The sequence below is a fragment of the Propithecus coquereli genome, unplaced genomic scaffold, assembly GCF_000956105.1.
Source record: "Propithecus coquereli isolate 6110/MARCELLA unplaced genomic scaffold, Pcoq_1.0 Scaffold52, whole genome shotgun sequence".
NCBI classification, from domain to species: domain Eukaryota; kingdom Metazoa; phylum Chordata; class Mammalia; order Primates; family Indriidae; genus Propithecus; species Propithecus coquereli.
Window position 1 is genome coordinate 5,024,229 of NW_012151063.1, and position 21,330 is coordinate 5,045,558.

The 21,330-nt window shown below is 44.9% G+C and overlaps 1 protein-coding gene across 2 annotated transcripts in view; it reads left to right on the forward strand.

Annotated features, from left to right (window-relative positions):
- Window positions 1-21,330, forward strand: part of STS (steroid sulfatase (microsomal), isozyme S) — a 181,025-nt gene that overhangs the window by 85,308 nt on the left and 74,387 nt on the right. For both annotated transcript variants that reach the window (XM_012656840.1, XM_012656841.1), the window contains exon 3: window positions 19,126-19,266. In XM_012656840.1, the coding sequence (XP_012512294.1) occupies window positions 19,130-19,266 (137 nt within the window). In that variant the 5' untranslated portion in view covers window positions 19,126-19,129. The remainder of the gene's footprint in view (window positions 1-19,125; window positions 19,267-21,330) is intronic.

The following is a 21,330-nucleotide window of genomic DNA, read 5'->3' on the forward strand; positions in this document are numbered from 1 at the left end:
TTTTTTTTTTTTCATTTTATAATAGCAAGCTTTATTTTGCTGCCTGATGAGACAGTATACTGGCTTCAGAGTTTGTAATAAAAAACATTATGAATATTTGTATTATTAAGAAAAGTTTTCAAGTGCACAATATAACTGAAAGTTTTAGAATAGATGTGAAAATATGGAATAATGAATGGTGACCTTCATTTTTGCCATAATCACTGTTCTATGCAATTTTTCTTTTTTTTTTTGAGACAGAGTCAGTCAACAGAGGCTAGCTGTCAGCATTTGCATTCAGGAGTGTCGTGTCAGGGCGTTTAGGATCCTCTGATGAGGAGCAAGTGTGGATGAGTGGAAGTTCTTAGTGAAGCCTGATGATCAGATCTGGGGAACTGGATTTAGACCCAGATCCCCGAGGCCAGGAGTTGGGTGGACGTGGTGTGCATTGGAAACTCTTGGGGAAATTGAGTGGAGGGGAATGGGAGGTGGTCCAGAGTGGTCCCTAAAGTCTGGCAGGTGCATGAGTGAGTACGGAGGGAGGGTGGGACTTGATTAATGCCCTACTCACCTCTATACAGTGCATTAGGGTTAGCAAAAGGTGCTTATGGGACTTTATCCATTTTATGTTCTTAAACCATCTTGAGAAATGCAGAATGGGTTTGGAGAAGGCAGAGTGAGATGCATTTTGTTCCATTGGAATTTGGCTGTTTTTCTGTCCTAGTTTGTTTCTGAGATCTTTTATTCTAGAGGAAGAGGCTGACAAGGTTTCCATTTATTTTCACTTTTACCTAGACTAATTGGGTAGATAGAGCAGATAAGCAGTTTCCTGCTTTGAACGGGGGCATGAGAAGGACGGGTGTGCTTCTACTGCAGACGCCCGGGTCTGGGGACCCCAGAATTGGGAAGGCTGGTTCCTTCTGGCAGGAGGATGCGGGATGCTGGCTAGGCACTGGGCAGGGGACCACGCTATGAGCCGACACAGACGCCCAAACACACGGGGCTCTCTTCCAGAGCATGCCGTTGCCTGACTGCAGATGTCAGGCCCGCTTAGATTTCCCTGGGGTCTTGTGGCTTGGATGTTTGAGGACTCATAACCAAGGATGTGATAATTCCATCACTTTGGACAAATTTTACCTTGAGTCTTCCTAGGGCTGGACTTTTTTTTTTTAAACCTGGGAGAATGGGTTTTGGGTTTTTTTTTTTAAGATTATTTTTGGGTGCACTATATTTGTACATATTTATGGGATACATGTGAAATTTTGTTATATGCCTAGAATGTGTAATGGTCAAGTCAGGGTATGAGTGTGTCTGTCACCTGAGTATTTATCATTTCTTTGTGTTGGGTATGTTTCAAATCCTCTCTTCTAGCTATTTTAAAAGTGTAATATGTTATTGTTAACTATACTCTCCCTTCTCTTCTGGAACTTACTTCTTCTGTCTAACGGTATGTTTGTCCATTAACCGACCTCTCTTCATCCCCCAGCCATGCACCCTTCCCGGTCTCTGGTAACTCTCATTCCACTGTCTACCTCCACGAGAACAACTTTGTTAGCTCCCACACGTGAGTGAGAACATGTGATATTTGTCTTTCTGTGCCCGGCTTATTTCACTTAACATAACAACCTCCAAGTTGCAGAAAATGACTGGAATTCATTCTTTCTTTATGGCCGAATGATACTGCATTGTGTGTATGTACCACGTCGTCTTTATCCACTCGTCCATGGAGGACACTGAGGTGAATTCCGTCCCTGTGCTACGGTGACTAGTGCTGCAGTACGCACGGGAGCGCAGGCACCCCTTTGCTGTACTGACTCCTCTTCCTCTGGATCAATGCCCAGTCGTGGGACTGCTGGGTCGTATGGTTGTTCTATGTTTAGTTTTCCGAGAAATCTCCGTACTGTTCTCCATAGCGGCTGTGCTACTTTACATTCCCACCCATGCACGTCAGCTGCTGGCCATCTGATTACCGAAGCAATTTTTTAAAAGCCTCTACGTTCTACTTACAGAGCTTCACAGCCATATGCCCCTATTCATAGTCCCTGAAGAAACAGCAGCGATGACAGGATGTCTTGTTCAGGGCAAGGGGCGCAGCCCACGAGCCAAGGCCTCCCACTCCCACGTTCCTACGGAGGATGCCCAGGGTGCCTGTGAGGTGCCTCTAGTGTAGAGGGGGTGACCAGCCTGCTGCAGTGTGAGGGGACCATGACGACAGGCTGGTCGTTGGCCGGGCGGCTGTGCCCAAGTTGTTTTGAGCCGTCTTTGTCTTCTGGCTCTGATTTCTAGTAGCTAAAATAAATTTTTTTTTTCATGTCAAGTCATTGCTCAGGCTGAACGGTTCTCACCCCCACAAAGACGGCTTTAGTACCCCAGAGAGGGCGACCCCAGAGGCCCTGCGATGGTGACGGCACACATGCCGATGCGTATCGAGGGGTACGGAGGCACCGCACGCCGTTCCCAAGCCCTTTGCTCTCTCTGCTCCTCCAAGCTTTGTGTGTATTCTGGTTTCTCTCCTTTGTTGCTGGCTGTCCATGTTTTCATTGTCCCCAGTTTCCTGAGTATCACGAGCCCGTTCTCTCACATTGAATGCTGGAAATTCAGGTGAGACGAAGGTGCTCTGTGGTATTTTGTCCAGCGGATGCTGGAAGATGCAAATATCCAAAGTTGTCTTGACCAAAGCTCTGTTCCTTCCTGCGAGGTCCCTGAGCAAACGCTGTGCGCAGGGATGTCCTCCGTAGGCAGCGTAACACTTTGCTGTTGTCTCTAATACTGGCCCTCCAAGGACTCTAGGAGAGTAGACTGAAGTCTGTCCAGACATCCTGCCATCATTTCCTTCTCAGCCCAGACCGAGTGTTTGAGTCGGTTGCTGACATGCACAGAAAGGCACCGCTCTTGGCTCAGCAGGAAAGGAAAGACAGGCACACAGCAAATAAAAGGGCCGTGGAGCATAGGGCTGGGGCTGAGCCTCCACAGGAGGAGGAGAGGGCGGCCAGCGAGAGAGAATTGACCCCCGGTCAGAGGCAGCTGGCTCTTAGCTCGCTGCCGCTCAGGGCAATCTCTGTGACCCTTGGCTCCTTTGAGAGCTCCCACTCTGGGATCGGTGACCTGATCAATGACTTCAAATCTATGCATCCCTTAGACATTTTGAGGATGTGCAGACCATTCGCCTCCTAATGGGAAATGTATTGTTCTGGAACTTGAATCTTCTGTAGGAGAAGAGAGGCATCTTAAGCTCACCTTGTGTTAAATGCCAAACTTCCAATATATGCTTCTATACAGGTTTTTCTTACAAAATCCTTCTGTAATTCACTGTTACCAACAAAGACGTCATTTAAACCTGGCCTTCTCACCCTTCCCTCCATATCTCACCGTAATGAACCATCTGTCCACTGTTCCTCAGTACCAAGAACTCTTCAAATACAGCAGATGCGTAACGTACCACAGAGGGATTGTTTAAGATGTTCACATTCCCTGGACTGTCAAGAACCACTATGGGACAGGTCTTCTCCATAACATTCAGCAAACTGGAAATAAATGAAAGCATTAGGTAGACTGTGCTGAGCGGATAGTGGAGAAGCATTTAGAGTTGGAGGTTGGGAGAATCTTAGTCCTGAGCAGGAGAGACCTGCTTCCTTCCGCATGGTAGCTTTGCGGGGAGCACACTTTACATCTTTGCCTGGCGAGGAGCACACGTGTTACACAGGACGTACCTTCTGATCTCACCCAAGTGCTTAAAACTGGAATTGCAACAGGAGCATCCCATCCTTGAACTGTATCCCAAGTGAGAATAAACTAACATGGAGTAGGAGCATACACACCGATGGCAAACATCGTTACAATTAATTCCAGTCGGCCTCCTCTGTGATTTACGTCACTTATACAGGGAGCTTTGAACACCCTTCAGAAGGGCTATTTGGACAATATTTAGTCTTCTGAAGCATAGGAAAATTAAGGGAAGTTGAAGTGCCAACAGGGACATCCAGTGTTGGTTATGCACGTTTGTGAATGCACTGGATTCTCTATAGTGCTACCCTGTCATGAAATGCCGAAATGTACTTTTGTCTTTAATTTGAAAAAAAAGTATTGAAGGTTAGTATTAAGATAATCTCTTATCTCAAAAGGTACTCCACTTGTTACAAAATATACTTTTAAAAAATGATACTTTATCAAAGCTTCACAACATCAAATGTCTTCTGGGGAGCATAATATGTCTAAATATTTGCTTAGAATAAGTATGAACTATATGCAGAGCGGGTAAATTGCCAATCTTCCTTTGTCATAGAAGCAAGTCATTGGATGTCGATACCTAACTATGTAAGATTCAGCGACTTAGAAGGAAAATCATGAATCAGTCCCAAAAAGAATTTCTTTTGTAAAATTTGGGAGAACATTGAAATACTAATGTTTATATAAAGCATCGGTATTCACAGACATTTGAGATAACAGTATGAGGCTATATATAAGTGTCTATGTGTAATCTATATCCATAACTATACCTATCCATCTACATATGAAGAGACAGATCTATATACTTTTGGCATTCTATATTTTATATATATATACACACACACATACATATATGTATGTGTATACTATACATATGTATGTTACTATATACACACATGCACATTACTATATAGGTTATATATGTATGTATACACATACACATATATATAGACATATTTATAGTGTATGTACATACTATGAAAAAAGTACTTTTTTCAGTTAAGAATTCATTAAGTGATGTGATGAATAGAAGTTTTCATCTGTGTTGTAGATAAATAAAATGTCTTATACTCAGTGACAAAGATGGCCAAAGACAGCTCAGAGTAAGCCAACATGTTATTACCATGTGTGTTATACAGTTTATTTCAAAGTATGTAGATGTGTACAGATTTTAATCCTGCAAATAGCTGAGAAAAGAACTCTACGGCAGTGTTTGGGAGTCTGGGACTGGAGTTCGTAGCGGTGAACTATTTGATATCTTATTTTCTGCATGTTGTCTTTAAAAAATTATACAGTTCGTGCTCATTTGTCGTGAAATATCCACATAGTCCAGCCGTGTATGGAGTAAGACAGAAAACTCCCTCCGCGCAGCCCCTCCCGAGGCAGTCACTCCAGTTGACTCTTAGACTCGTCACCGTTTCTGAGTGGATTTGGAGACCGACAGAGCTAGACGATGCCCCTCCGACACACTCTGCCGTTCAGTTGCCACATGTTCTTGAGCAGGTGGTTTCACCGCTCAGTCTCACTGTCCTCGCCTGTACAATGGGGACACAACAGAGCCTGCCGTACTGGCTGTTGAGAGTAAATGGTGATCGGTACGAAATGGTAGCACCAGGCTAACGATCTGTTCCAGACGGAACACCGTGGGTTGCAGTTACCGTCGCTGTCCTGGCTGCCCTGGCTAACTCCGAAGCCTTCCTTGCTTGCCATTGCTTTCTCTGCTGGGGTTAAATTAGTACTTTTCTGCTGCTCTGGGACTCTAGGGAGGGAGCCCCCTTTCCACTGCCTTGCCCGGTTGGGACCTTAGGAGACCACAGGGCACTTATTCACTTTGCCTGAGTAACTCCCCGGCTCCTGGACTGGGCGGGAAGGCATCTAATCCCAGGACAAGCTCAGTCACATCTGTGCCATAAATCAGCCAGTGCCTGCCAGGGAACGTGTCTGTCGGCAATTCTCTGTCTCAAGGTGAGCACTCAGCCTTGCAGAGATCTAGCCCGAAAACCAGGGACAACAATAGTTTTTCAGGAACTTCACCATCATGGGTGTGTTCACTGAGGGGTTTGCTTTGTGTTGATGCTTGCAGACTCTGACCCTCTCCTTCCTAAATTAGAAAGTACCGCAGACTTAGTCCCGGGTAGACTCAGAAAAACCATCCGATTGTGGAAGCATAAACGTTGTAGGGGTTTAGACATGACGGGGGCCCTTTTATTGTGGAACTGTGGAAACAGAGACCTGCAGAGGTTGGGTGAGGTGTCCCAATGATGACAGCTATTTGGCAGCAGCCCAGGGACAGGAACCACCGTCTGTGGATCCTTGCACGCTGCCCTCCTCTCCATCTCAGGATGCATCAGCTGAACCCACACAAGAGAGGGAGGAAATTAAAGTGGAGCCAGCAGATCACACGCAGCATTTAGTGTTTCTGAAGCCCTCTTAAAGACTTCACATGTGAACAAAGAAGTTAGGCTAGACTTAACTTTTTTAAAAACATTTTTTCTTTATTAATACTTTATTAATAGTCTTAAAATTATGAAAATAGTGGATTTAATTATACTGGGTGTAATTGAGTGTATTGAGAAATGCAGAGACGCAGGGCAGCAGCTGCTGTTGCATAGTCAGAAGAAACGGGTTCGGGGAGTCAGTACAATGTGAACAAGTATTTTAAAAAATCACAACTGATTTAAATAGATATTTAAATCTGTAGAAACTCCTGTTTAGACACAATTTCAGTTTCAGAATGAGTTTTTGCTGTCCTCACGTCAGACTATTTTTCATTATTGTTATAAAACAGGACCTCTGTTAGATAACATGTTGTGAACTCAATTTCACCACCATACGTAGCTTGGATTGAAGAAAGCTGCATTTCTTCTACAAAATATGATTGGTCGTGCAAGTTTTTCTCTATTTTTAATAAGCCTTCTTACCCACTGAGCAAATGGATCGGGAGCGTTTTCTTTTCTGCAGTAAAGTTTCCATTATGTAAGTGCATTGTTAATTTTCTTTTAATGAACAAATTTAATATAATTACATCTCTAGTTATGAACATGTTCTTTTGTCTCTCTCTTTTGTAATAATGCTGTTCTAGGAATACTTACTTTCTCAAAAAAAAAAAGTTTTTCTTGCTCTTTTGCCAAATTAAAGTTGTTAGGAAAACTAATTTAATTTTTTAAAGGGAAAATTAGGCAATTTTTCAGAAGTTAATGGTCATGCTCTTAATATATTGGAGTAGAGCACTTTCATTTAATTTTTAAGTATTTTTCTATCAAGTAACTGTGTTTTAATAGTTTGAAACTTCTTTATAAACACCCCATTCTAAGCCATGCTCGTGGGAAAGAAATAAAGTCTGGCTACTTCAGGTGATAATTTCTATGCAGTGGGATTCTAAGTGGTTCTTAACGAACTTAACTTTTCATACATTCTTAATGGGGCTAGATGATATTTCTCATCCTAGCCCTAAAAATACCTAGCCTGGGCACATTTAGGAGAAATAATTAATGATACAGTGTCACAACGAGCTAACCAAAACTATTCTGTGATTCACAGATTAATGTAGACATTAAAAATTATTAATGGACTTCTATCCTTTTGGGTTCGGTTTGGATAAAAAAAAAAAAAAAAAAAGCCTGTACTTGAACTAACCCTCTCACCAAAAAGCACAGAAAACGGAAATGAATCTTCCCCAAGGCTCACGCATACGTGCGATGGATCCTACCTAGGGCGACATCTGGGTGTTGAGCAGATTCACGATCTTAAGCTGCCAGCGTTTTTGGCTGTCAGTGTTCCCTACCCAGATAATGGCTCCAGGGAGCAAGGTCAAAGCCAGCACTGACTGTTCTCTCTTTCTGACACTTCATAGCCAGTCAGGGACCAAGTCCTATCTACAGCATCTCCACCTCGGGTGAGAGTTTTGCATGAAAAAAAACAAGCCAACAAACAAGGCCCACAGTTGTAGGAATGCTACGGTTTCAGCCGTTTATACAGCAATCATAGAAGAAAGAACATGGAGAGAAACACATTCACATATTACCTGAGTGGCTGTCTGAGTGGTTGGATGATTTTTTTTCTTTCCTTTGTACATTAATAGTAACAGTAAAAATACAATGAAACAAAATTCATTGAAAGAACAGATTCAGTTCTTGTGTACAATCAAAGCAAAGTAGCCCAAAGTAGATCTCCGAATAGCTGGAGTTTTGGTGAAATTTTATTTACATGGACTCATGTGCAGCCTGAATTTTGCTCCATTTAATCTCTTTGCTAACCATTAGGGCTAACCTAAGTACCATTTTTTTCTTCCGGCATTTTCAACTTTCAAGTGTAAAACAAAATTTCATTTTTCGCATGGTTGCCGAGCTGAGCCATGTATTCTTTGAATTGCTTATTTAAATTCTGACTACTTGTTAATAACGAAACACGTTCTTAAAATAAGTTCAACATGACATTCAGAGCTGCCACATGCAGAGCTTTTTCCTGGTCCTCGGTGACAAAATTAAACTTCCCATCTGAAGCTCCTGAAGCTGTCAGACTTTGTATTCGTTATCTACTGCTGTGTAACAAATTGCCCCCAATCCTGGCAGCTTAAAACAACTCGCATTTGTTACCTCACAGTTTCTGTGGGTCAGTCGGGGCACAGCTTTGCTGCTTCCTCTGCGTCTGGGTCTCTCTCAGGCAGCGACCAAGGTGATGACTGTCAGGGCTGTGGTCTCATCTCAAGGTCTGACAGGGGCAGGATCCCTTTCCAAGCTTGCTCAGATGGTTGTAGGCAGGATTTAGTTCTTTGCAGGCTGGCCCGAGAACCTCATTTCCTTGCATACTCCTGGCTGGACACCTCCCTCTTGTCTCTTGTCACGTGGGTCTCTCCATGTGGCCACTTACTTCATCCAAAGCCAGCAGGAGCTAGAGTTTGCCAGCAGAATGGAAGTCACTGTTTTTTGCAAACTAATCACAGACATGGTATCTCATCACTTTTTCCTTATTCTGTTCACTAGAACCGAATGACTAAGTCCAGCCCACACTCAAGGAGAAGGGGATTCTACATGATATGAATACCAGGAGGGAGGTCATTGGGCCTATCTCATCTTGGTCTAAAACTCTATTACTCTAGTTATTATATTTTACACAAAATATTTATGATGACAACTACTGGCTGATGACTGTGATTCCATTATCGAGTCAAAGTACTAAGTGTGTAATTTTACCCACACGGTAATACTTATGAAGTCTCATTATTATCATCTCTACTGCAGAAGAGAAAAACTACTGGGCTAAATAAATAGCTGCTCCTTTTGCTGCTAGCAAGCAGGGAAGCAAGCATGGCAACCTCATCTGCAGAAGCCACGTTTCTCATGCTGCTGCTCATATTAGTGGGTTCTGTATTTGTGGATTCCCTCATTTGGTCAGGCAGGGTCTCGCAGGGTGATGGTGTGTCTAGTGCAATCTTGAAACCACCACGGGACTGCTGTGATGTCTTCTTCTTCTTTCCAAGTCTTGCCCCGTAAGTGTTTGCTGGATTTGGTGGAATTGTCGGTGAATTGTTTTCAGTTGCAAAGGTATAGATAGATTAAAAGGCTCCTAACAAGTCACAATTGTCCAGCACTTTATCATTTTGGAAACCTCGTACTTGTATTATGCCAGTTGACTCCCTTGTGGTCAAGGTGGCATCTCAGTGTGGTTCATAAGGGGACCAAGTCACGTGGCCAAAACCTCATAGCTGGTGGCTTATGATGAGGCCAGACCTCTGATTCTTAATTCTCCTCTAATTCTACTGGTTCTTGACAAACACGGAATAAAAGCTACCCAAGAGAGAATTAAGGAGTTCGGAATGGGAGAGTAGCTGCAGTGAAAACAAACTGAGTACCACATTTCCTGGCTTGGTTATCTTGAAAGGGAGGGAATAGTAGGGCGGTGGGTTTGCTTTTCATGAAGAGAGAAGATCCTGAAAAGGGAGGGGGGTGAGGTGGGATTGGAAGTACATCTGGAGAGGGGAGAGAGAGAGAGAGAGAGAGAGGAGGGTATGGCTCTGAATTGCCAGCGTGGGGGCCTAAGGATGTGCTGCTGTGGGCTTAGACAGGCAAGGGCAAGATGACTGTTTGGAGAGGATGACTCCTGACAGCAAGGCAAGGTGGGGAAGACTTACCACGTGGATAAATAATGGAGTAAGTAACCAGGGACGCAAGAGCAGGAATGCTTGCAGTCCGATGTTTTCTTCAAAGAGCCTTTTCTGAGATGATTGCCTACGGACATGGAAATGTAAGGACTTCCGTAACTTGGGGGAGCGTCTTATATGAAGGAACATTATCTGTTAGCATTTAAGATGTACTTGTGGGTGCAAAGGAGAAATGTGTGGCCACTCAAGTGGGTTGGAGTTGCTGGATCCTTCGGTAGAGGCCAAGCTGCCTGCATTTGGCAGCAGACAAAGTGAATCGCGGTTATGTTATGTACAGGAGGCCGAGATGTTTCAGGTGATGCGGAGGGCGACGTGCTAGGGCTAACTCTGTGGCTCGCAACGGGGGGCAGTTTTGTCCCCCAGAGGACATTTGGCGATATCTGGAGGCATTTTGGGTTTCGCGACTGGAGGAGGGGAGGGAACTCGGTTGGCATGCTGTTGCGATTTAGCAAGTAGAGGCCAGGAAGAATGCTAAACACCCTACAATGCTCAGGACACTGCTCCTCCCTCCAACAGATTATCAGTCCAAAGTGTCTCGGGAGCCCTGTTAACTACATTGAAGATCACTAAGTCCAACATTATAGAACTCGTAGTAAAAACGTGTTCCTGTGTTAGTTTCCCACATAGTTAACACCTAGGTAAAGCGCTTTAGTGCCTGTTACATACTAAGCGCTCAAAAGAGCGTCATTTTAAAATAAGAAAAATTATGTATTTATTTTCTGTATCAAGTGAAATGTGAAAATACTGCTGAGCGGAGACACGCAACCACCGCCCTCTGCCTGCAGCCTTCTCCGGCGTGAATGCTGAATGCTGCATTTTTCTGGGGACACGAAGTTATTAAGCTCACTCTTTTCACAAATTCCTGATATTCGTTATGGATTTGCAAACCATCAAATCTACTTAGGGACCCCTGATGCTCCAACCCTGAGCTTTTTGTAGGCATTACCAGTGGTGTTTGTAGTTATCTTAAACACCTCTAGTGTGTCTCATGGTTTATGTTTAGAGACAGAGTCTAATTTTTGAATCCTCCCTGACACCCGTAAAACCTTCCAACCATTTAAAAAAAATGGTGCATGGCCCTTCTTAATGTCCTCTTTGGTTGAATTGGCGTGAGGGATTTTTAATTTCATAGAGTAAACATCAGTTCTTGATGTAATGCCGTTTGCTGGATACTGGCTCAACCTGTACCTACTCTCATGGTGCCTGTGATCCAGTTAGTACAGGGAGCAACTGCTTGATCTCAGAGCCACAAAACTGTCCGGCAGTTATTTACTCATTCGCTCAGTCCACAGATACTGACTATTTCATATGTGCCAGTCATAAGTGGTGCTGGGGTCTAGCAGGAAGGCACTTGAACCTATTCTGCTTTCAGTGCAGCAGAGAAGATTAAACACAAAATAACTCAACTCTGCACTTGCTAGTATCTTTCACCGGTGCTAAGAAAGAAATTGCACGGGTACGATAAGAAAGCGGGGGCTTTCTCCCATCCAACCAATCTGGAGGGTGTCCCCATGGAAATCACATGAAGCCGGAGATACGGGCTGAAGATTGGCCTGTCCGTGTCATCCTTGTCTTCTAACTGTTCTTCCACCTTTCCTCACCTCATTGCAATGTGAGGTCCATTGTAATGACCTTCACATTTGCCACAGCGTTGACAGTAGGAGAGTCTGCCTTTTGGTACCTGCTCCCAGCCGTTGAAGACAGAGGCGTGCAGTACTTGCATAAATTGTATAAATGTTTTTGCTCCTGTTTGGAACTTCTCTGTCTCAGAGGTGGGGCTGGAGCCTGGATTTACCAGCCAAAGAATATATCGTATCTCCAAAGAGCTGTTCCCAGGAAGGGATGGCGTTTCTAATAGAAGGAACATTGGGCAGAGCACACGTCGTCCCCTGAATCTAGTCTTAAAAAAACCCATTCACCAGACAAGGCATGGCTCGATCTTTGTCACCAAGTTTGTGGTTAAGGAGTTAAGATTTGGGAGAGACTTTCAATTGTGCTCCAGGTCCTGCCTACGTCAGCGTTCGCAGCCACAGGGAAGGTCGCAGGGAGTCGCACAGGATTTCACATTAACGATATTAAAGGGATGATCATTCTCACCCCGAAGGCAGAAGATCCATTAGTTACACTCTCAGTCTGTGTCTTAGGGCCAGCAGGAAGCCATTACAGATCCTGAGCTGCAAAATAATAATTTTATGATGAGATAAAGGATAGTTTTATTTCTAGCCTGTTTTAAATGAGAGAAGATGACAGGCCTGTGCCAGGGACTAAATCATTTTATTCTAGGCTTTGTATATAATTCATGTAAAATGGATATCATAAAATATAAATAAAACACAAATGTGTCACATAAAATAATTCTATGGTGATAGTTAATGATGTAACTAAGCCGAATAATCTAGACACACCAAAAATGTATTTTTAAAAGTATAAACAATTTCCTCTATCACTGAAAGTGAGTGCCACCATCAGACACATCCTTGTGTTCTATAGGCAGGTCCCATGGCCATCCCGTCCTTACAGGGAAGAGACTTAAAACAAACGGGCAAACAAAAAACTCTTTTGCCCTTTTCAAATGTTAGGAGTGATAGAGTCAATCGCTTTATAAAGTTTAACACATCAACTACCACGTGAGTTGTATTTAACTCATGCTAGTTTTGACCCCGGGGCCCTGTGAAGCATATGTAACTCACATGTCTCTACCTTGGGAGCTGCGTGAACTGTTTTCCAAGTTGCATGTAACTCACACAGAAAACAATAAAAAATAATAAATTTTTCCTTAAATTAGGAAGGATGGTTTTGTTTTCAAAGTTCTTATTCTATTTTCATAATAAAAACACTGTGTTCCCAAGAGAAAAAAATTCTTTTTTCTAGTGTGGTAGTGTGTTAAGGATCTAGGTGAATAATAAAGGTGCCAACTCAACGGAGATAAGGTGTTTATGGCGGGGGGGGGAGGTTCGTCATAATTAGTAAAGTCGTGTGTGAAGAAAGCACCTGCAGGCTTCCAGGCACATAGCTTCCCTCAACTACCTGTCTTCTTGGGGAAAAAAAAATCATGCTTTCCAAAATACTTTATATTCAAAGAGTACAGCTGTGGGAACATGACTGACTACTGGGTAGACCAGCCGTGTAGGATCTTTCAAGTAGAAATGCTTCTCTTAGGGCTAACAGGAAAGCATAGTTGTCGCTGAGCTCTCTGTGGTTGCTGGCTGTCGGCACTCTCCTACCAGCCTCCTCTTTCACGGGGATGCGATAGTCCTCAAGCAGGGGCAGTTTTGTCCCCTCTCCCCCAGGGGATGGTTGGTAGAGTCTGGAGACATTTCTGGATGTCACAACTGGAAAGATATCACGGATGCTGCCGGCATCTGGCGGGTAGAGGCCGGGGATGCAGCTAAGTGCCATGCAATGCACAGGACAGACCCCTGCACCAGAGAGTGATCCGTCCCCAAATGTCAATAGTGCGGAGGGTGAGAAATCCCAGTGTGCTGCCATCCATGACCTGTAGTGGAAGCCCTTATTCTGGTTGTTTAATTCCCATTTGTGCACACTCCTCTACCGGGCTCAATTAAGTAATTTAGTGAATATTTATTCACTCACAGGGCCATGGGGGAGAACTACAAAAGAAAGTCACCTGTGGCCTCAGCATTGAGAGGTTGTAAATGCTTAATGGGAAGGCAAGGTAAACATGCATTAAAAAAAAAAAAAATTCCGCTTTAAAATGTTGTTGATTTTTTGTTCCTGGGCCTTAATCATGGATATTCCGTCAACACTGGCAGTGCATAACCTTTTTCTGTTTTTGCAAGCTGTCAATTCAGATAATATAATGTCTCGGTGAGCTGTGGCCACAATAATGCTTTATAACAATACACACCCAGACTCGATGGCTGAAGACAACAGTGCATGTTCTCACTGGTTTTCGTGTTGCCTGAAACATGCAGGCTCCAGGCTGCATATGGGGCTGTGTCTGCTGCACATGTGTTTACTCTGGGGCTCAGGCTTAGGGGGAGGTAGCAGCAATTAGAGTCTAGAGCTCTTCTCATGGTGACGGCAGAAGTACCAGAGGGCCAGGCTGAACATGACAGTTTCTGTTTCCCTCAGCTCTGAGGACATCCCACTGGCTAAGACAAGTCACACGGACAAGCTCAAAATCAATATACCGACCTCCCTAAGAGGCCAATACATGGCCTCATACAATACCACTACGATGCAGAAAACAACTGCATTTTTTTAAACTAATAAGTTTATTTTAATATTTCCATTTCAAATTTAACATTACAAGAATTTTTTTTAACTCATTTGGATTTTTAAGAAAATTATTACTATTTTTAATTGTAAAAATACACATACATAAAATTTATCATCCTAACCATTTTTAAGTGGCATTAAGTACATTCACACCATTGTGCAGCCGTTACCACTGTTCCTCTCTGGAACTCTTTTCATCTTGCAGAACTGAAATTGTGCACCCATTTAACAATAATTCCCAATTCCCCAGGGATTGAATGCTTTAAAAAAAATAGTAATAATGTAATCAACCACCCATTTATGTAATGAATACAAGTCTTATTTTTATAGAGATGATTAGCCTATAACATGCATTTATCAATGTAACTGTGAGCCCAACCTATGTCTAAGGTATACACTGTCCAGGGTAGAGACATGTCTTCCGGATTCAAGGGCAGTTCCCAAAGTCTGTTTCACCAAGACAAGGAGCCTCCTGGGATGGAATGCATTCCAAGTCTAGTCCCAGAAGCAGTGTGGCCCAGAGCCAGAGGGCCAGCATTAGAGGGGAGGGTAGATGCCGAGGACCGTGTCCATCCATCGCTCAGAGGGGAGTCTACCTAAACCCCAGCTTGCAAGCAGTAGTGGGTTCATCCATGGGAAAGAAGACAGTGAAGTGTGTTTTTACTGGGACCTACATGGAATATTAGGAGAGCGAGGCATCGGCAGCACGTAGCTGGCAGCTTCGAGGGTGGGGAGTGACCAGGGCAACAGCCGGGCATCTGGAAGCACCAGGGGCTTTGGCAGTGTGGAGCCACGGTGCCCATGATGCAGACCTCGGTGTCCTCAGCATCGTCACCAAGGTGGTGGGACACAGGTGGGGTGGGCAGTGCCTGTGGGTGCATTAGAGGGACAGCCTTGACCCTGCCGTTGCTTCTCCCTCCAGCGGGAAGAAGAGTCCTTGCTCCAGAGCCCCGGAAAATGACAGGTGTCATTCAGTGGTCAGGGAAACTGGTGGGAGAAATTTGAAAAAGGCCGAAGTCTCCTCCTCCTCCTTTTCTCAGCATCCTCAGTGGGATGCTGAGAAGCCTTCGGAATGCTGTCCTGTACCCGGGATAACCTGGGAGAAGAGTCCTGGGTTCTAACGTAAAAACCACTATTCACTTGGAGTATGACCAGGGCAACTCACTGAATCTCTCTGGGTCTTTGTTTTCCCGTCAGAAGTGAAGAGAATCAGGATACGCAATGCACAGGGCCTTTGCTAACTGAAATGGTATTATCTGAATATTATCTTCATGTCGTATGACCTCAAGCCGGCCTTTGAGTCCATAACACCTCTTGGTTGTATAAACTCTGTATTCTTAACCCATGTTTTTGTTTCCTTGTTTGATTGTTTGTTTTAAAGAAACAGTCCATTTCTTATTTCTTTCAAAACATATTTATCAGGTTAAGCATTCAAAGATAGACACGGTCGTTGGCGTTAAGGCCTGTGGAATTCGGTTATTTCACGTGGTTTCATGTGAGGGATTCAGTGGGAAGTCACTCTGCGTCCGCTTTGTCTGTACTGAGCATGGAGGCAGATTAAACTGAACAGGTGGCCTTTAGACGCAGTTGCAAATACAGCTTCACGTAGTATAGCAGAGTACTTTTTATACTCATAATCTCTGTTTTGAACGTGTTGAATTTGAGGTGCCAGGTAGATGACTGCATAGAGATTTTAGCTCAGTGGTTGGACGTGCAGTCGATCTGGAAGTAAAACATAGGTATTCTTAGCATTCAGCCAGCATTTAATCCCACAGAGATGGCAGCTACGTCTCGCAAGGACATGGAGGAGATTGGGGAAGCAGAATGTGTCTTGTGGCTCACAACATTTAAAGTATGGACCGGACAGTGGACACCCACGAGTGGCACGTGCCCAATAAATATGTTTAGTTGTTGTTTTTTATTGTTTTTTATTTGTTTGTTTGAGTATTTTGCACCAGGTTGGCCCACACTTTTCTTCAGATTACTAAATTGGTAGTGATGTCATCATGCAGGCAAATCTGTGGATCTGTCTTCTCCTAAAAAATGACAACAGAAGCTCCTGCAAGGGTGGCGTTCTTTAGCAGGGGGCAAGCTCTTGGCTGGCAAAGGTCCTCTCCCTCTCTTGATTCTTAAACCCAGGTCATTTCTCATCTCCCGTCCAGCCTCTGTGGTTATGTGGGGTCGTGATGCTGGTTCCAAAGTCCACGAATGGGGAAGAACAGCAATCCAGACCCTGCAAACAGAGGGACACAGCAGAAAGCTGGGCCAGTGTGTTCAAAGGGGGTCACATTCCCGACAGAGGGAAGGGCCCGCTCTGACCAGTGAGGGCCAAGCAGGAGGGACCTGCCCTGCTTTGTGCACTGGCCATGATGCCAGGTGCCTTCCGTGACCAGGGAGCTGTCAGCACCCAGCGAGGCTGCTGAGAGTTGACTGAGGTCAAGAGGATCCCACCAGCAGACATCAGCACTGCAGAGACACAGCAATGACAGTGAAGGTGGCCCTGGGGAGCAGAGATGGACAGCAGGGCTCAGGAAGCCTCCATGGGCCAGCGAGGAACAGAAAGACACAGCGACGAGCTCCGACTCCTCGTCTCACAGCCTGTGCAGAACCGCAGAGCTGGAGACCTAGCTCTGGAAGTTGTCCAGAGCGAGAACCTGGCTTGGGGCAGGAAACCAGAGGCTGGGAACCGTGTCGCCTGCAGTGCTGGCGGGAAGAGGATAAGACGAACAGTGACGTTGAGCGAGGCCCTGGAGTACGGTTTCTCACCCACCCACCTGCCGTGTCCAGGGAGCCTGCCAGGCCTCTCCCCGCTCTGCCCGGCCGGGAAACACATTGAACAGTATCCCTGTGGCTGCTGCGACATAACGCTCATTCTTAATGGAGAACACATTGTGGGCTGGGGCAGGGGCGGTGGGAGGGTGTTGGTTGGGGCAGCAAAACCAGAGTGAGAAGAAAGACAAACACCAAAATGAACTAGAAAGCCAGTGCCCACCCTCCCCCGTCCCCAGACAAGAGAGGATCCAACACAGAGACTATCTTTGTGTTCAGCCTGCCAGGTTGACCTCCACACAGGAGGTGGGGAGAGGACTGTGGCAGACGGCAAGTCAGTGGCTTAGCAGGAAGGGATGAGGAGACACCCACTGTCTGTTGAGCGGGAAGCCAGCAAGAAGAGTGATGCTGGCACCAGAGAACCCAGCAAGGCCCAGCACTTGGGAGCTCTGGGAACCTCTGCAGATGGGTTGAGGAATGAGGCTGAAAACCAAAGGACTGTTTGCATGTCTTGATGGGAGAAGTTGGGCTTCCCTATCTCACCCCCCAAGTCTGCAGAGCGAGACAGCTCTCCCCTCCTATCAGGAAGTGAGCTTGTTCTATGGGGAAAAAAAATGCATCAGGCACAGCCCAGAGCAGAGGGAAAGCAAGGGGTTGGAACCAGAGGACTGGGGAGCGTCCCTGTCGTGAAGGGAGATACGCCAGTACCCTCCCTTCCTGTGACCCCAGAAGGCTGCCGGCCTGAAGGATCTACACCCCAAGCAGATAGATGAGTTCCTCAGTGGAGAAACAGGCTTGCGGGTCCTGACTTTTCGAGTCTGTCAACACAAAGCCCAGCCTAGCACCTGCTTCCTCGAGGGAGAAGCCTGCAGATCCCACTGACATACGTGCAAGCTCTTGAACCAGCTTCCTGGGTCTCACTTTTAAATGTGAGCAGAGTGCCAAGGATCCCCCTGTGTTTGCGTGAAGTTTCTAACATGACAGACACGAACACATGTATGCCCTCCGTGAGCCAAGAACCGTTCTGTGTTGTAAGGATGGAGCAGTGAACAGAACAGGCACACAGCGCACGCTTAACGTACCAAGGGCATTGGTCTCCTGTAGCTGCCGTAACAGATGACAACAACCTGGCGGTTAAAACAACACCAATTTCTTATCTTACGGTTCTGGAGGCCAGAAATCCAAAATGAGTCTTAGGGAGCTAAAATCAAAGTGTCAGCAGAGCTGGCTCCATCGGGAGGCTTTAGCGGGGACTTTGTTTCCTTGCCTTTTCTAGCTTCTAGGAGGCCACTCACATCATTGTGTTCCTCTTGTTCTGTAGTTGAATATCCTGTCCTCTGCCTCTTTTTAATGAGGATGTTTATATGATTGCATGTGGCCCAATTGGATAATCCAAGATAATTTCCCCATCTCAAGGTCTTTAATCCCATCTGCAAAGTCCCCTTTGCCATGTAAAGTAACATATTCACAGCTTTCCGGAGACAAACGCACAGACATCTTTGCAGTGAGGGCCGTTGTTCTGCCAACCACAGTATCATGACGATCAGTGGGCCTCAGACAGGCGGGTGTCCAGTGTGTGTGCTCAAGCCATCATCCTCCCCTAAAATTCCTCCGGCCTGCTATTCTTGCAAGGCATGAAATGCCATAAGGTGAGCTTGTGCTGGGATGGCGGACAAAGATGATGGATGAGTTCCCTTCCCTCGGTACGTTTGCCAGCACACAGAGCTGTCCCAGGCTGGTGGCCCTGTGCACTTGCAGTTTCACAGGGTTTATACATTTCCCTTTAAAAAGCTACTAAACTGAAACTCATAGTTAATTTTAGAAAGGAGATGGCATTGAAAATTGGATCTTCATGGAACACCTGTCTTTCCGGCACTCAAAGAGAGGACATTTAGCTCATGAAGGGGCCTGCCTTCAATAAAGAGATGACGGGGGCTGGGGACAATTGTGTTTTCATGTTTCTAACAGAACCTCAGTTTCGGCCTAGGAGACAAAGGAGAGGTCGTGGCTAGCCATGGAGAAGGCAGTGTGTGGTTCGCAAGCAAACCAGTGGGAAAGAGGATAAAATTATTTGCCCAGCAACCTCTTAGATAAGTGTCTTCTGAACACGCATTGTCAGGGGCGGGCAGGTTTTGAGAATGACCCCTCCTGAAACTTGTGCAAGGAGGAAGAAGGGTCCGAGAGAAGTGGGGGCGCAGCAAGCACCAGCCGGCACCCTTCAGTTCCCTTTGTCTCCTTGCCCTTTGCAGGAAGATGAGAGTCCTTTCCCTCCTGCTGTTATTCCTATGGGAAGCCCAGAGCCACTCAGCACCAAGGCCGAACATCGTGCTGGTCATGGCCGACGACCTCGGCATCGGAGATCCGGGATGCTATGGGAACAAGACGCTCAGGTTGGGTGACGAGTTCCCGCGTAAACACTTGGCTCTGTTTGTAGGCAACGGGCCCCAGGGACAGTTAACACAGATCTAAGAACACAGACCATGAAGAAACGTTTCAAACCCTCTGAGCGGCATGCTTCCGTGCATGGCTGTATGTTTCTTTCTGATGGGCCACTGCTATGCTGCTTTGTACACATTCTCATTTCAGTCCCTTTTGTTCCCTATTTCGTGTTTTCTTTTTGGCATCTGCCATTGTTCTGGTTGGTTCTGAGCCTGCCTCACTCCATCCCGGGTTATCAACCAGCCACTCTCACCTACATACCTAACTCTCCCACCCACCTAGGCCCTTCCTCTTCAGCCACCCAGGTGGTCTGGGTCCATCCAGGCTGCTGTAACAAAATACCATGGACCTGGCGGGTGGCTTGTAAACAGCAGGCGTTTGTTGCTCACAGTTCTGGAGGCTGGAAGTTTAAGATCCCGGCGTGGCAGAGTCTGTGTCTGGTGAGGACTCACTTCCTGGTTTATAAACGGCGCCTTCTCGCTGTGTCCTCACATGGAAGGGGTGAGGGAGCTCTCTGGGATCCCATTTATAAGTGTAATAATCCCATCCATGAGGGTCCATCCTCATGACCTCATCACCTCCCAAAGGCTCCACCTCCTAACACCATCACCTTGTGGGTGAGGATGTCAACATCCAAATTTTGAGGGGACACACACGTTCAGACCAGGGCACTGAGAAACAACTATGGGGAGAGATGTCATGTTTTCTGATAGCATAACAACAGTGGGAAAAACACAACGGGAACTCGACTTGGGAGCATCCAACGCTTGCCGCTGAACATCCTCCCAGAGGAGGGTATTTGTTCCTAAGCACTCTGCCAAAACTCGACTTAATGTAATACATATTTTAAGGGCCCTTTAGTTGAAAAAGGAAAGTAAGTCTTTTTGCCATAGAATATTGACATGAGAGTTTCATTTTCTCTTCCTAATAATGAGGAAACAATGACATAAAAACAGTTCTGTCGAGAGCTTCATCACACAAAAGATCAATACAAACTAAATTAAAGGAGAGGATGGGGAAAGAAATCATTTGCTTTTATTGCAGTTTTCTTATAGGATCCGTGAATACTAAACATCTGAGGCTGGGGATGGGCCCATTGGCAGGAGTCAGGGGACAATGACTTATTTTTATGCCATTGACTCTGACTTCTCGTCTTTTCCATGTGACAAAGCATCGTGGAAAGTGTATATTTCATCTACATATCAGAGCAAATGAAAATTAAATAAATTATTCTTTTAAGGAAAAACTTGCCCACAAGACATAGCCAAATGTATCTTTGCACCAAATGTTGCTTTTTGTTTTTAATGTGTATACCGACGTATGTCATGGGTAAGATTTTTAAAAAGCACACACAGGGATAAGATCTGCACTCAAGGTTCTCTTAAAATATTAGTTGACCATGTGTGTTTTCTGCCCCCTTCCTTTTATCTTAATAACCTTAGCAATTATTAAGGTTTTACAACCTAATTCTTGTAAAAGTTTAGAGATCACTTTTTGACATTCGTGACACAGATCTTATTAATTTAGTTTTTCTTATCAGGGTCATAATTTCATTTTTTCCCATTTTACCTATTTATTTTTAATAGTATATACTGCTAAGGTTATTAAGATAACAGGTACCTGTTCCTACTAAGATGTCTTAATAATTAAAAAATTAAAATCAAGGCTTTAAGGTTAAATCTCTACCAATTTTCAAAAAAAAAAAGTCTATAAAATCCCATAGAAAAATTCATAGCAGTATCTACCCTCAATCTATCTTGCTCTCCATATTAGAGTCCTATTCTTTCCGAATTACATTTCTTATTTTATATTTTACAATATCATACCCCAAAATAGTCAAATTCTTCCACGGGCCAGTCTAGGCATATTGAGGTTTAAGCCAAATACACAATTTCTGTCTTCCAGGCATCATATCCTTTAAGGCAAAAGCAGAGTAGAAATATTGACAATTGAATGCATACTCTAAATTAATAGATGGCAAACTGGTCTGACATTACAAATGCAATGAAATGATT